Source organism: Cupressus sempervirens, chromosome 5 (genome assembly GCF_028749045.1).
Source record: "Cupressus sempervirens isolate cs-2001-9-10 chromosome 5, ASM2874904v1, whole genome shotgun sequence".
NCBI lineage: Eukaryota > Viridiplantae > Streptophyta > Pinopsida > Cupressales > Cupressaceae > Cupressus > Cupressus sempervirens.
In genome coordinates, this window is record NC_143122.1 from 944,673,247 (window position 1) to 944,686,519 (window position 13,273).

General features: G+C 38.9%; 1 protein-coding gene across 2 annotated transcripts in view; it reads left to right on the top strand.

The window, feature by feature from the left end:
• FTSHI1 (FtsH extracellular protease family) overlaps positions 1–13,273 on the top strand; it is a 189,419-nt gene that overhangs the window by 139,237 nt on the left and 36,909 nt on the right. For both annotated transcript variants that reach the window (XM_089833042.1, XM_089833041.1), the window contains one exon: positions 12,982–13,244. In XM_089833042.1, the coding sequence (XP_089689168.1) occupies positions 12,982–13,244 (263 nt within the window). The remainder of the gene's footprint in view (positions 1–12,981; positions 13,245–13,273) is intronic.

The window sequence follows — 13,273 nt, forward strand, 5'->3', positions numbered from 1 at the left end:
GTGAACACAGCTCCGACGGTACTCCTTTCAAATCCTTGTATGTCCAAGAAAATACATCTTTGTATTCTAGAAATATTTTAAATGTCGCTGCTTTTAGTACTAGATTCCAGTTATCCCCCACCAGTATGTTTTTTGGTTTGGCCTTATCTCCTAAATTCATGGTTTGTATTGTGGCTTCGTCATATTTTATCAGCTTTCCCTCACCGAATACATGTGCAGGTGTTTCATCCAACGGTGCATCCCCTTCTTTTATTTCCCTAAATTCTTTTGGAAATCCCTCTTCGTTGTGCCCTTCCTCTATCGTTAGTATGTTGCAGGTCTGGAATAGTTCATAATCCTCCATTTGCCAATGAAACAATCCGTTCACCGAATCCAAATCATCGTCCATTGATCCACCTTCCAACCGCAGAACTCCTTCCTCATTCGGTTCTATTCGTTGCTTACCTTCATCCTCTTTGTCAGAATTAGATGATAGAGCTTCTTTGCCCACAATGTGTGTGTAAATCAATAATGAACTTTCGTCCTTTGCTTTCCATTGATAGTGTATTCTTCTTCCAGTCATGCTTAACCTTTACTTGTACGAGCCATCTTCGGCCTAGAATGGCGTCATATCCTCTCCTCTTCAGTGGGATGACGACGAAATCGAGTAGGAATGGCTGTGTTCCAATAGTCACTGATTGTGCCATCAGGACCCTGAGAGGTTTAATGCCATGTTGGTCCGCCGTTAGTAATTGGAACGTAGGTGGCCACAACGTTGGCTGTCCCAACTTCTTCTAGGTATCTTTTGGTAGGACGTTTACCCCTGAACCTTCGTCCACAATTGTGTTTGAAAGCACTGTTCCTAATATACCCATCTCTACGACTGCCGGATGTCATTCGGATGTGAGGGCGAGCAGCATTGAATCTGCTGTGGTTTCTGTACTTTCCTTCTCCCTTCCATGTTCTCTTGTGGTAGTTTTGTAGTTGGAGCGATGTTTGTGAGTGCCGATTGACGTTGAGGCATTATGAGGAGCAGATTGGTTATTTTGACTGGTACTTCAGTTTGTAATATCTGCCTTATGATGTTTTGTTCTGTGCAGTTCCTCGTTGAGGTACCGGTAGTGTCCTTCAATTGTGATTTCTCTGCTTGCATTGCTTTCTCAATTTCCGTCCTCGCTTCTTCCAATCTCTTCTTTTATTCCGTCGGGTCGGGGTATAGTTTTGCTTGCTTATGGGTGATTGCCAAGACTCCTTCGTTTGTGCCGATGCTAATCAAATTCACTCCTGATTTCGGGCACTTGGCATCTTCATGATCTCCAGGACCGCATCATCTGCATAACAACTTTGGTGCATTTGTTGATGTATAGTTCCGTACAAAGTGGCTCCACAAATTGCATGCTCGACATTGAACCATCGGGCGGCCATTTGTATCGTACTGAATTCAGCTGCGGCTTCCATTATTATTGTTGGTATTGTTGTTTTGCCCTCTTTTATTATTTCTGTACCCACCCGAAGTGGCGCCATCATTGCTAGTGTTTCCCCTCCCTCCCAACGTGGAAGTCTCTTGTGTCAGGAGCACTTGTTGATGCCCTGTTGTTTTCATATTGAAGGGGCATTCTTTTGTGGAATGTCCCATAATTTGATAAATATCACAGAATTGGTTTTTTGAACAGGTTGGCTTCATGTGACCTTCTGTCTTGCATTCCATGCACCATAGCTCGTTTCCCTTTGTCTCTTTTTGCATATTCTTAAATTCCTTCATTATTCTGATCATATCCTTCTGGAGAGCTCGGACCTTCTTACTGTCCTTTTCGTTACCACTGCTATCGTCTTTTGAAGTCGAGTCATCTAAGTCGAATGAGCTACTTTTCTTCTTTTTCATTTTTTGTTCACTCTCTATGTCCATCGCCCAATTGTATGCTTTGGTGTATGATGATGGCGGCACAATCTTCATTTTCTTCCTTAACTCCGGGCGTAGTCCTTCAATGAACCATCTCTTTTTTAGCCCATTTGCCATCTTACTTTCCATTTTATTTATTAAATCTTTTAGTTTTCTGGCATAGACATAGACTTTTATTTTTCTCTTGCTTTGTGGTGTATATTTTTGCTACAATCTCATTGTCATCTCGCAGCAATTGAAACTCGGTGATAAACTCCTTTTTAACTCCCGCCCATGTAGTTAATTTTTGAGAATCGACGTCGGCAAACCAATCAATTGCTACACCCGTCAGGGTTGCTGGGAATTGTTGGACCCACTCCTCTGTGTCAGTTACACCATTCGCTATCCAAATTGTTTCGCATGTCTTATAGTGTCTGATTGGATCAATCGTTCCGTCACCATCAAACTTTGACAATTTTTCCTTTGGTCCAGCCATTACTATTCGAGTTGGAGGTACTTGTTGTGTACCCGCGTTGTTTTGCACACTTGCGTTATTCTGCACACCCATGCTATTTTGCTCGGCTGCGTTGTTCTGCACACTTGTGCTGTTTTGGATAGTCGTCTTATTTCCAACAGTCGTGTTACTTGGTGAAAAAGGGTCTTCCTTAAGCGAAGTTGTCTATTCCGGAAGTGAATTGCGGACAAAGAGTTCACTCCACGCTCGTGCTCCCTTGATACTCCGAGCCGTGCGAGTTAATTCCCTTCCATCTGAATTCTCTTCCTTCGGCGTATATAGGTTAAGAAAATCTTCCCTTGTTGCTTCCACCAAATCCAACTGCTGTCGAGTCTCTTCCAACAATTCCTTGGTGCTTCGATGTTCGTCGGCAATTTGTTGAAACCTCCGTCTACGTTCGGCTTGTTGTCCCAAAATTAAATTCCCTTGTGCGGTGCGTATTTCATCTTTTTCCTTTAGCTTATTCTTATTTTTGTTCAGCTGATTCGACATTAGTCTTCATTCCTTTGCGTTTGTTCTAGGTCCATTGGGCAACTGCGCTAAATGTTTACTGTATGGGGTAAATAGTTTAATTCATATAGACAATAGACAAGAACATGTAACACAACAATACTCCTTTTATTATTCGCATATATGCTGAAGAGATTACATAGTGCTTCCAATGATGATTACAACCACCATGATCCAAAGTCCATTTCGGACGGTGTGCTTATACCATTTCGAAGGGGTGACTCAACCGTCATGCGTCCTTTCGGATGCTAATCTATCCGTTGTCTATTTTATAACTTTACCGACAACATGCTAATCTACCCGTCGGCTATTTTATAACTTTACCGATAACATGCTAATCTACCCATCAACTATTTTATAACTTTACCAACTACAGTGCCTAAATCTAAATTACTCGACCTTATTTGGTCTTTGTGCCTCTGATGGTATATCTTCAGCTTTTAACGATTAACTAGGCCCACGATCTGACGTCCATCAAGAGACCATAATTTAATTGCTTTGTCATCGCCAACTTCCCTTTGTATGGTCTCAACCATTTCACTTTGAACTTACCAGGGTTAATTTCGTTGTGGCCATGGTATTTGACAACCAACTGTCCTAGTTGAAACCTCGTTCGCTTCAAATGTTTATCGTGCCATGCTTTACAACGAGTTTGTGCCACTTCTTTTCTCCATTGCGCCATTGGTCTTCACTCATCCATCTTGTCCAATCTATATAACCTTTTGCGAAGGTTTTCCATATCACCAAGTCTATTCTCAATTGCTATTCGAAGGTGCAACAGACTAGTTAGAAGGCAGATATTTCTCACCGTACAGTCTAGTTTGAAGGCTTAAACGGAAGTGAGTGTAGGTGATGGTGGTAGGATACGTCGGATGTTGTCATCATCAAACAGATATTAGTGTGTGCGCAAGTGCATTGGGCTATTCAACTGCCAGTATTCTCCATACGACTATTTGAGTCGGTATTGAGAACTATGATCAAATCATATAATAGACATAGCAGGACGAACACTTTCGAATACAAAAAGCATCCCATCACCATTTCGTACAAAGCTTGTGACTTTACCAGAGCACTTGGTATTCCCAGCCGAGGAGGCTGCAAGGTGGTAACCACGAATCACAAGCTTCCATAGGATTGAAAGGAGTACTGGGTGAAGTTGGTGGGTTGAAACCTTATTGTGGAGGAATTTAATTCTATCATAAAGGGTACTATGAGTCGAGGATTGAGACGCGACTTCATTGGGGAAGGGCATTGGTGGTGTATCATGGATGTGATAAAGAGCCAATTGATAGGAGTGAGTAGGGCTTCAGATATCACCTTGCCACAAATTGTTTTCATGAATGGCATCATGAACGAGATGGTATATGATTGGGTGTCTGTCCTCGCCGATCGCATGGAGGAATTTATGACTTTGCAATATTGCACATTTTACATGCCCCACCATGCCATTGGGCTGTTTTTAGAAGCTGCACTTCAGCAAATCCTGACTGAGGTATTCGAGGTCCCGCCAAGAGTCAAATTGGCGTAGGGAGAACCTCTAGTATTCTAGTGGCGACACTTGGACACCGAGGGCACAATAGTTGGCCAGAGGAGAGTGATACAGGGGTTGAGCACGGGTGACACTGATAGTGGCCACAAAGATACTATCGAGAGCAACAACTCTCAAGCCGAGGACGAGATAGAGGTGACCTAGACCGTGTCTCTACCTAAGTCATTGTTTGCGCCGCCTCTATTACTCGAGACAACACATTTGATACTCACCACTGCCACTCCTTCCATTCCACCATTCGGCCAAAGGAGGCCACAGATTGATATTGTTGTCTTGCATTTTGTGGTGACAAAATGCAGGTAACAGTACGAAACTTTTTCAAACTAGTTTCGCATTTCTCTGAGTTGAATTTGTTATTCAATTGGTTAACATTAATCAACCAATCGATTCCAATTGATATAATGAATCTTTTTATTGAAGGCTTTCGTCAAGTCTTTTTTCGTTTTTTTGTTTGTCAAGCCTATCCTTGATTTTTGAAGCCTTCAATGTCCTAATTTCCATTTTTGAGTGTCTTTGTTGGCTTTTGGTCTTTTAATTTTGCCCAAGTCATTGCTTTCCATTTTCCCTTCGATTCAATATATCTTAGGGCTTAATTGGAGCTGGCAATCAACATATTGACCATTTTTGTGCCCAAAAAGTGAACTCTCCAGGTGCAATTGCATGAATTAAAAATATCATGTTATATTTTTAAGTTGATATTCACTTTTTGAAAAATATAACATAAATTCACTTTATGTTATGTTTTTAAGTGACTTTATCATTTTGATTTTTCACTTGAAGTAACTATAGTGCACTTTATGTTATATTTTTGAGTTGGTTACTTTTTATTTTTTCACTTAAGTGACTATATTAACTATATAGTTTGATTCATTTTTTGATTTTTAAACCAAATGCTCTAGCAAATATTACTTTTAAAATAATATTTGCACATTATATATTTAATATGATAGTGTAAATGTTATTTATTGCCCATTGATGTAATATTTCATCATAAATTAAATTGTCATCTGCTTATTTAAATCACTTAAGTTTTGCATCTCATTCTTTAGACCCATTTTCATATTTTTAAAATATGCAAATGCATCTAGAGAGTGAGCTTTTGAATTAAAAGCATGTAAATGCCTTTTATTCAAAATTGCAATGGCCTTCCAAGAATGAGCTAAGCATATTGCATATTTTCAAAACATGCATATGCACTCCAAGAGTGTTTAACATGGGCAACCACATAAAGCATATTTTAAAATATTTACATGCATCTTGAGAACTTGCTTTTTCTCAAGATGCATGTTTTCAAAATATGTAAATGCACTCCATGAGTGCATTTGGGCTTGGAGAAGTCAAATACATTTTTTTAAAAACATGTAATAGCACTCCAAGAGTGTGTTTGAACTTTTAACACATGTTATTGCCTCTTGAGAACCCGTTTTTGATTCTTAGGGCAAAAATGCCCATGTCTATGGCCTCCAAGACCACACTTTTGATGGTTTTGCTTGGATTCTTTTATGAAATAACTTGAAATCTCTTCCTCAAGAGGCGTTTTTGCATCCTTGTGCATTTTCATGCATTTTCATGTGAAATACCTTTCATTTCAACCTCATTTGGAGCCACCTTTTGGACAAAAATGCCCATATTTGGGCCATTAGAATCCACGTTTTTGCAAAAGGAAGGGTCGTTTTGGAGTTTTGATCATTGTATATGACATTGGGGGTCATGTTTGTGCATTCTAAGATGAAAATTGCTCCATGCAATGCCCACATGAAACCACATTTTTGACAAAAATAGGTTATTTTCATGCATTTTGCCAAAAACGATTTGTGCTTTAGTGTTTGTTGACCATGTTTTTGGGCAGCTACATGGAAAATCCCTCATCTCTTGCTCATTAATCATTCATCATTGCAAAGTTGAAGAAGTTCAAGTTTGTTTGAAGAGGAGTTTTTGTACTCCTTCATTTTTGGCACACAATCATGAAGTGAGTGGATATTTTCCTTCTTGCTAATTATTTAATGCTCATCTTGCTGTTTTTATGCATGTTTTAGCTTGATGCTTCACACTTGCTGATATAGATGCCATGAAAAGTGCATTTTCCCTTTAAAAATGATGAAAAGTTTCATTTCCATGTTTTTGGTTTTTTCCCAAATTCCAAATTCGAGTTTGCATATTGAAGTAGCTTGATTGTTGAAATGTTTGAGTCTTATGCCAAATGTACATTTTTCTTTTGTATCTGTTTTTGTGTTTTGATTGTTTGCGTTTCGGTTTTTCTTTATTTTGGAAGAAATTGCAAGTTCTTTCCCAAGAACTTGAGTATGTTTCATTTCACTCCACCTTTCACCATTTGATGCAAGTGCATCATTTCATTCCACCTCCATCATTACATATCATAACGCTTCACATCTCACTCTTTACATGTGATTACATGTATTTCCATCCATCATCTGCACGTACATATAATCTCACTCTCCGCACCCAATCGCATGTCATAATTACATGAAAATTCCTTTACATGTAATTGCATCTTGAGAACCCGACTTTGACTATAACTTACTTTTAAAGAGTAAAAAAGTCATGTGCACGCATTCCCATGTACTTTCCATATCACATCCAATTCATTGCATATGTTCCATGAGTATCTAATCAATACTTTGAATATACTGTTCCTTAGAGATCCATTTTGCCAATATTCTCATGGAGTTGGAATCCATATCTTCCAATGATGGATTCAATTCTATTGACACTTTCATGTTGCAGCAAGTCAAGATATGCCAAAATTTCTATAAAGAATGAATACATCCAGTAAAGAAGGCGTGCTTCAAATCAAAGAAGTGGTAATTCATTTGGTCTCCATTTTCCCAATGGTTGTCTGAGAACCTGAGTTCGTGATGGAATGCACCAAGCACTTAACTTAAAAAAAGAAAAGAAAAAACAGTTAAAGGTGCTGATGGAAAGTTATTCTGAGTTTAAGTCTGGTCACCATCGAGAAAGTTTTCAAAGTGTCAGAGACTCCATAATGTGCCAATTTAGAAAGGAGAATTCATGACACCTTGAACAAGAAAAAGGCTTGATCACATCAAGATTTCAAATGACAACGGGCAATTCATCAAAGAGAGTCAGAGGCTATCAAAAGACATAACACCATAATTATCAAGGTGAATGCAGTGACACAAAATATAGGGACTTCCGATCCTATGATTATCTGGGATAACATCGCCAAGTACAAGGCCCTTTAGAACAATCCCTAGGGTTGTTTCCTTCTTTTCCATCTTCTTTATTCTTCTTTCATGTTTGTAGTTGTAGAGGATGTATTGCAGGAAATTGTATAATTACATGCAATACGATTTGCATGTGTAATGACATCTAATCAAATAATTTCTCTTGTTATTTAGAGTGGGCCAAAGTTGGTTGAGTTGTTCCCACTTTTTCCTCCATCTTTTTCTCAACTCCTTTGTGTATATAAGGAGTGGCCCTCATTGTAATAATCATCTTTGTTGTATGCAAGAAAGCTCTACTGAACTTGTGCAAGCATAACTTTGATTGTGTAGTACGAGTTTGGGAGCAAAGTGAATAAAAGGAGCAATTGGATTCAAAGCAATTGTGATAGATCAAATGAGAAGCTTTGATTGTAATCTGTGCCTATTGTCTTTGATTTATGTTATTATTGTGTGTTCAATAGTAGAACATAGTGATTTAAGAAGCAATTAGAGCCGAAGCTTTGACTAGGAGCGGTTGTGACAATACATAGACTTTGAGCTTAGACTGTAGCTTGTATTACCATCTCAAATTCACAAAACATAGTTAGGATTCCCTACTTCTGGAAGTCTTTGTGCCCCAATGGTAGAGGTTATTCTTATAGGATAGGTTAAAACAAGACTTAGAGCCAAACTAATACGCTTTCAGCTAGCTGTTGAGTTAGTGTTGGTTTACCGGTATTACCATTTACAAATTTAGATAGAAGTGTAGTTTGAGGTTTCATCTTGCCCATTACTTGCTCCGTGGGTAAGTGGATTCTTTCTTGAAAGCTAAGGGGAACAAATATTAGTAACACCCTTACAGATCTCTCAACTTCTTGCTTACCTTGAGTTGATCCAAGGAACGGTGAGAAGGGGGAGCCTTCCCTTTAAGGTAGGAGAGACTCTGTCTCACACGCTGTGGCTGGTCATTCTATTTCGTGATTGAATTTTACCCAAAACTATTAGTTGCAAAATATGCACCCAACAAATATGACACCTACTCCAGCATTGACCACAGAGATTGAGCAGGTGAGGGGGACGAAGACAGTTGAAGTGCCTTCTGAGGTCGCTGAGAGTTAGATAGCTGATGTTGGCCTTGACCAGATGAGCCTAGATGTAGCAGAAGGTGCGATGGAAGTACACCAGGTAGAGGCCAATGAGAGTGACCTTCTTGAGCCTTAGGTCAGACTATAGGTCATTGGCACCAAGTTAGTTGTGACCATTGCTTCTTCCCTATTGGCAGAGCTAGTGAGCGTGGCGTAGTCGGCCCAACCAAAGATGGCAGATGTCCAGGTGATGGACCGAGCCAATATGTTCTTTAGACAGCAGTTTCGACTCACTCTAGCTGATGTCGGTCCCTCCATTAAGTCCCTACAGTGGGAAGAGGATTTGAGCAAAGCACTAGTAGTAGCATCACAGGAGGAGACCCCACTATTTGAGGATGCGCCCGACGAGGAGATTGCACTAGAAGTGGAAGTTGCTACCATAGGAGGCATGGGGATTGATTTAGTTCAGTAGATTGGGCAGGAGGAGGATGAGGAGAGCTTTTCCTATGGGTCGGATGAGGAGAGATCTAGGGCATACACCAGAGCTCTGAAGAATGTGCTAGAAAGAGGTCGGGTGATTGGACAACATGCCTTGACTAGGACACGAGAATTGCAATTGATCCGGGCCTACATGAGGTGAACATGCCTTGAGCGGCTTACTCTTGCTTTGAGGCAAGAGGATGACCAATGGTAGAGATGCTAGAAATGTTGGCAGATTGGGCTACAAAACTTGAGTTGGGACTAGGCACCAACACCGTGGAGAGGCTCGCACATGAGATAGTAGAGGCGTGTAGAGGTAGACAAAGTGGTGGCAGAGAGGTCGAGGTGAAAGCTTGGGAGGCACTAGCTATTGATTTGGCTAGCCAATAGGCAACTTGGGCGGTAGAGCAAGCAACGCTCTTATGGGGTAAGGAGCTAGCAGAGGGGGGCTAGAAGAGGCTAAAGCAGCTTGTATGCAGAGTGAAGCTTAGGCCATGGAGGCAACACTTTTGTTGGAGGAGGCCGTAGAGGTCAACACGAGGACTCAAAAGGATTTGTGCATCTACACGGATCAGGTCTACAAGTTGTGCGAGTTGCTGAACACTCTAGGGATGCAACCTCTCCCTTAGTCCATGTTTTCTTGATATATTTGTATAGTTGTCTCCTATTTTGTCAGTTTTGATTCGCTAAGAGATGACTTTTCTTTTGGGGGTGATGATGTGTTGGGAAAATGGGTAGTTAGACGGTTGGTCCATCCAAGGAAGTTATATGGATGCGACGGTTCGCTTCGCATCCCCTCAAACACTATATGTATGCACTTCTCTTTTGGAATGAGACACTTGTATGGAGAAACTAGTACATAGCAAATGAGTTGAGTACGATGCTGTTATATTATCTTCTCTCCATTGTTGAGTACTTTACTTATGTGTGCAAGTAATCTCTATTAACCCTAGAGGGCAAACAACAGTAAGATGAATTTCCAGAAAAATGTTACAGAAATCTCCACATATATTTCCAATATATTTGGAAAGATTACAATATATAATAGTCTCTCGAAAATTCGAGAACATTTTCGGCCTTTAGGCCTCATCAGCTGGAAAGAATTTCCGAGTAGAAAGACAATGGATGACAAATTTTCTGTCCAAGACAAAGTAAAAGATCATTTAAATTTTTTTTTGTGAATAATATGACAGGTTCTCTGTAGGTTAGCGGTTATCTGTTTGGATCCTCGGGTTCACCCAACCTTATCTTGTATGAACCCAACTCTCCATTCCAGCACCATTCTGGGATGGCCTGTGGAATTCGTCTTAATGTTTGTAGTAAATTGGTCTTAAACTGTTCTTAATGTTGTAGTTCATTTATGCGAAACTTGACAAAGATACTTAACTCAATTTAATTCATGGACCTATACACAAAGATTGAATAATTAGTAAATAAAAGCTGGATAGTTTTTGCCACACAAGTTATGCCCACAGCATCCTCGATTGTTGTTCAATGTCATTATTTATACCTTTTTAGAGACATTTGTTTTGGAATCAAGTAATTATAACACAATCTCTTTAAAAAGCTGTGTTTAAAAAAAAAATCCCTAATCATATCCATTTTAAAAGAGGAAATAAATAAGCTTTAAATCTGCTGTCTCCTCCATATGGGTTAGTAAGATTAAAGAGTACGTATGATGCACTATGAATTTCCTTTAAAAGTGGCTAAGTAAAGCAGTTAAACACATATTATTATTAACACTTAGCCATCACTTGTATGTTTGGATGCCATTTTATGTGGCAATTTTCATCACTGCCAAAGGGGATGCCTGATTTTCGTAGCTTTAGATCAGCTGGGTGTGCCTCCTGTCTGATTGGCCACTTAAAGTGTTATTTTCTACGGGCTAGATTACTATAACAATCTTATTTATTTCAATTTTCAGCATCCTTCATTTTATGAACATAATTTCATAGCGCCTTCATTCTGTTTTAAATTGTAACAGGGATTTTCCTTTTGGCATTGCCATCTCAAAATGGTCTCTAGATTAATGATTGTTCTGGCATCGTGGATTGAACAGTTTGTTTTTGTTACACATCTGACATCCATTAGCCATTCAGAGACTTATTTTGGGATCAAATAATTATAAAATAATTGTTTGAAAACCGCATCTTAAAGCTACCATAATCCTTCCATTTGGAAAGAGGAAATAAATAACTCAAAATGGTCTAAAATAGGCTTTTCTCTGCCTAAATCTGCTTTCTCTTCTATTCAGGCTGGCAAGATCAAACAATACAGATGGTTCACAATAATTTTGCTTTGAACCAAGTCACTGACCAATCAAAGCAGTTAGCACTTATCACTTAACATTGATCCATTAGTCTTTATGTTAGGAGGCCATTTATTTGGCAACTGCCATCACTCGTAAATGGGATCCCTGATTGTCATGTCTCTAGATTGGCTGGGAGTGCTTTTATGTCTGATTTTCCAGTTAAGTGTTACTTTTGACTTGGCTAGATCACTATAGAGTGTTGTGGTCATTTAACATTTATTTTTTTTAGAGGGGATTTCATAGTGCTTTCATCTTGTTTTAAGTTGTAACACAGAGTTACATTGTGGCATTGCAATCTCAAAATTGTGCCTAGATTTAGGACTTATCATTTACCCCTATTTAGGCTGGCCATATTTTTTAAAGTCACGACAATTCTTTGTCGCATTTTCACTGTTACCCTGTGACGAATAAAGTACCCTATGACGAATAAAATGCACCACTTGTTTGCTTTCCACTGCATGCTCTGCCCATTTTTTCCACCTATTGGCTGCTTCATGTTTAAGTTTTCTCTTGGGTTCAGCACCTATGAATGACACTTCTCTTCAATATAATACAGAGCAGAGTTCATAAGATGTTTACAATCAGAATTTTTTTGATTTTTTGGAACCCCTTAAAAGGTAGAAATTTTTATGTTTCAGGCAGTTCCCTCATGATGCAGTTTGTTTAGTAATTTGCCTCCTTGTCTTTGTTTTCTTGTGGTATAAATTTACTAATTGTGTGCCAAAAATTACTTAAATTTTGACCTCTTCTTGTAGGTGTAGACAGTTTGGGCTTCTGACCTCTTTTTCACTTCTGGTGACTTTTGCCTTCCTTGGCTAGTGAAACCACAGTCTACTTGTTAAAAACTTGAATCATCTTTATTTGTCATTCCTTGTCCATGAGCAATCGACAAACATTGTTTATTTGAAAAGACCATGGTGAAAACCATTCTGAGTCTCTTTATGAGGAGAAAAATAATGGACTCATACTTAATGCAACTCAGAGGATTTACTAACAATTATTGCACCAAAAGAGTTCTAAACACCGTTCCATAGTGGTACATACTACAGACAGACAATAATACCAACAGAAGGATTTCTGGTTAAATTTTCTGCAGAAAATGTATGTCTGCTCTTTTGTCTAGTGAATCTGAGACTATTTAATTGCACTATAAAAAAGATAATTCAAATCGCCACATATTTTGTGATAGTATCTTGTAATATAACAACCATTGGGACTCTGCTAGAGCAAGGTGTGCTTGTCTGTTGTCCATTTTTATTTTATGAAAACTAATCACACCTTTCACAATTAATCAATAATGTATAAAGTTTCTTTGTTTAGATTGATCTTGAACCTGTTGAGTTGACTCTTTAAAAATTTACATGTTCCTGTTATTTTGATATTTAATATATATAGTTGATCCATTCTATTTTTTTGTTTATTCAATTTTCAGGTTCCCGCATTGCATACCAAAATTATAAATTATGCTGAAAATTTCTTCTTGAATCAGGATGGACGGGTGCAAGATTGGCACAGCTTCTTCAGGAAGCTGCAATGATGTCAATTAGGCATGGTCATGATTCAATTATTCAATACGACATGGACATGGCAGTTGACAGGCTTACTTGGGGGCCAGAACGAAAGGTCAAAATGGCATATCCATTACGAAGGGCAGCAGCTGAAGTTGGATTAGCATTTACATCACATTTGTTGAGGCAGTTTGAGAATGCCAATGTTGAATATTGTATTCGAATATCCATGGTTCCCCGTGATGTATGTTTTCTTTGTGTGAGAAATTAATC